This window comes from Geospiza fortis, unplaced genomic scaffold (assembly GCF_000277835.1).
Source record: "Geospiza fortis unplaced genomic scaffold, GeoFor_1.0 scaffold4, whole genome shotgun sequence".
Taxonomy (NCBI): Eukaryota; Metazoa; Chordata; class Aves; order Passeriformes; family Thraupidae; genus Geospiza; species Geospiza fortis.
The window spans coordinates 233,779-234,729 of record NW_005054475.1 but is presented as its reverse complement, the minus strand read 5'-3'; the positions used below and the strand labels follow the sequence as shown (position 1 = coordinate 234,729).

The 951-nt window shown below is 62.4% G+C and overlaps 1 protein-coding gene across 1 annotated transcript in view; it reads right to left on the bottom strand.

Moving 5' to 3' along the window:
* The window catches only part of HSPG2 (heparan sulfate proteoglycan 2), a 46,175-nt gene that overhangs the window by 30,462 nt on the left and 14,762 nt on the right, over positions 1 to 951 (bottom strand). Inside the window, 3 exon segments of the mRNA XM_031062966.1 lie at positions 3 to 97; positions 186 to 333; positions 410 to 606. Coding sequence (XP_030918826.1) covers positions 3 to 97; positions 186 to 333; positions 410 to 606 — 440 coding nt within the window.

Below are 951 nucleotides of genomic sequence, written 5' to 3'. Positions count from 1 at the left end.
ATGGGTGACAAGCGGTGGCTGTGCCCTTGGTGGCATCGCCGAAGAAGCCAGGTTTGCACTTCTCACACTGGGGACCCTCCGTGTTGTGCTGGCAGTTCTGGGAGGGGGACACACGTCACAGGGGAGTGGTGATCCTGTGCTGTGTCCCTGTGCACTTGTCACCTTGTCAACACCTCACTCCTTACCAAGCAGTGCCCAAAAACGGGGTCACAGGTGCTGGAGTGGCCGTGGCAGCCACAGCCGGAGCAAGTCCCCAGGTAGGGTCCCCTCGTCACCCGCTCAAAACGGGGGGCAGCGCTGGCACACGACAGCCCCGTGTAGCCCACGGGGCACCTGGGGACAGAGCAGCGTGACAGCGGCATCACAGCAGCAGTGGCACTGAGCCCCTGGCCTTGCTGCCAGTGCTCACCTGCACTCCTCGACGTCGGCAGCTGGCCCCAGGCCGGTGTCTGCAGTGCTGGTGATGTCCATGGCCACGTCACTGAGTCCCACGCTGGCCATGCGCCCGTCATACACCGCCCGGATGAAGATGCCCTCCAGCCCCTGCAGCACCAGCAGCAGCAGCTCCCGGCTCACAGGGGCACCCTGCTCGTCCTCCCAGTGGTCCTGCCAGGACGGTGACAGCAGTGTCACAGCAGGGTGATGGTAATGCTGGCATCACCCACCTGTCCCCACTGGCATCAGTGCCCATCATCAGCATCACTGCTACCAGCGTCACCCCCTCGCCACCAGCATCACCCACCCTTCATCAGCATCTCCTTCCTATCCCTGGGTTCACCCATCCACCAGTACAACCAGTGTCACCCACTCCTTATCTGCATCACCACCATCACCATCGCTCATCCATCACCACCACCATCATCACCCACTCATCCTCATCATCACCCACCCATCGTCATCATCACCCAGCCATCCCCAGCACCACCCACCCATCCCCATCAACCCACCCAT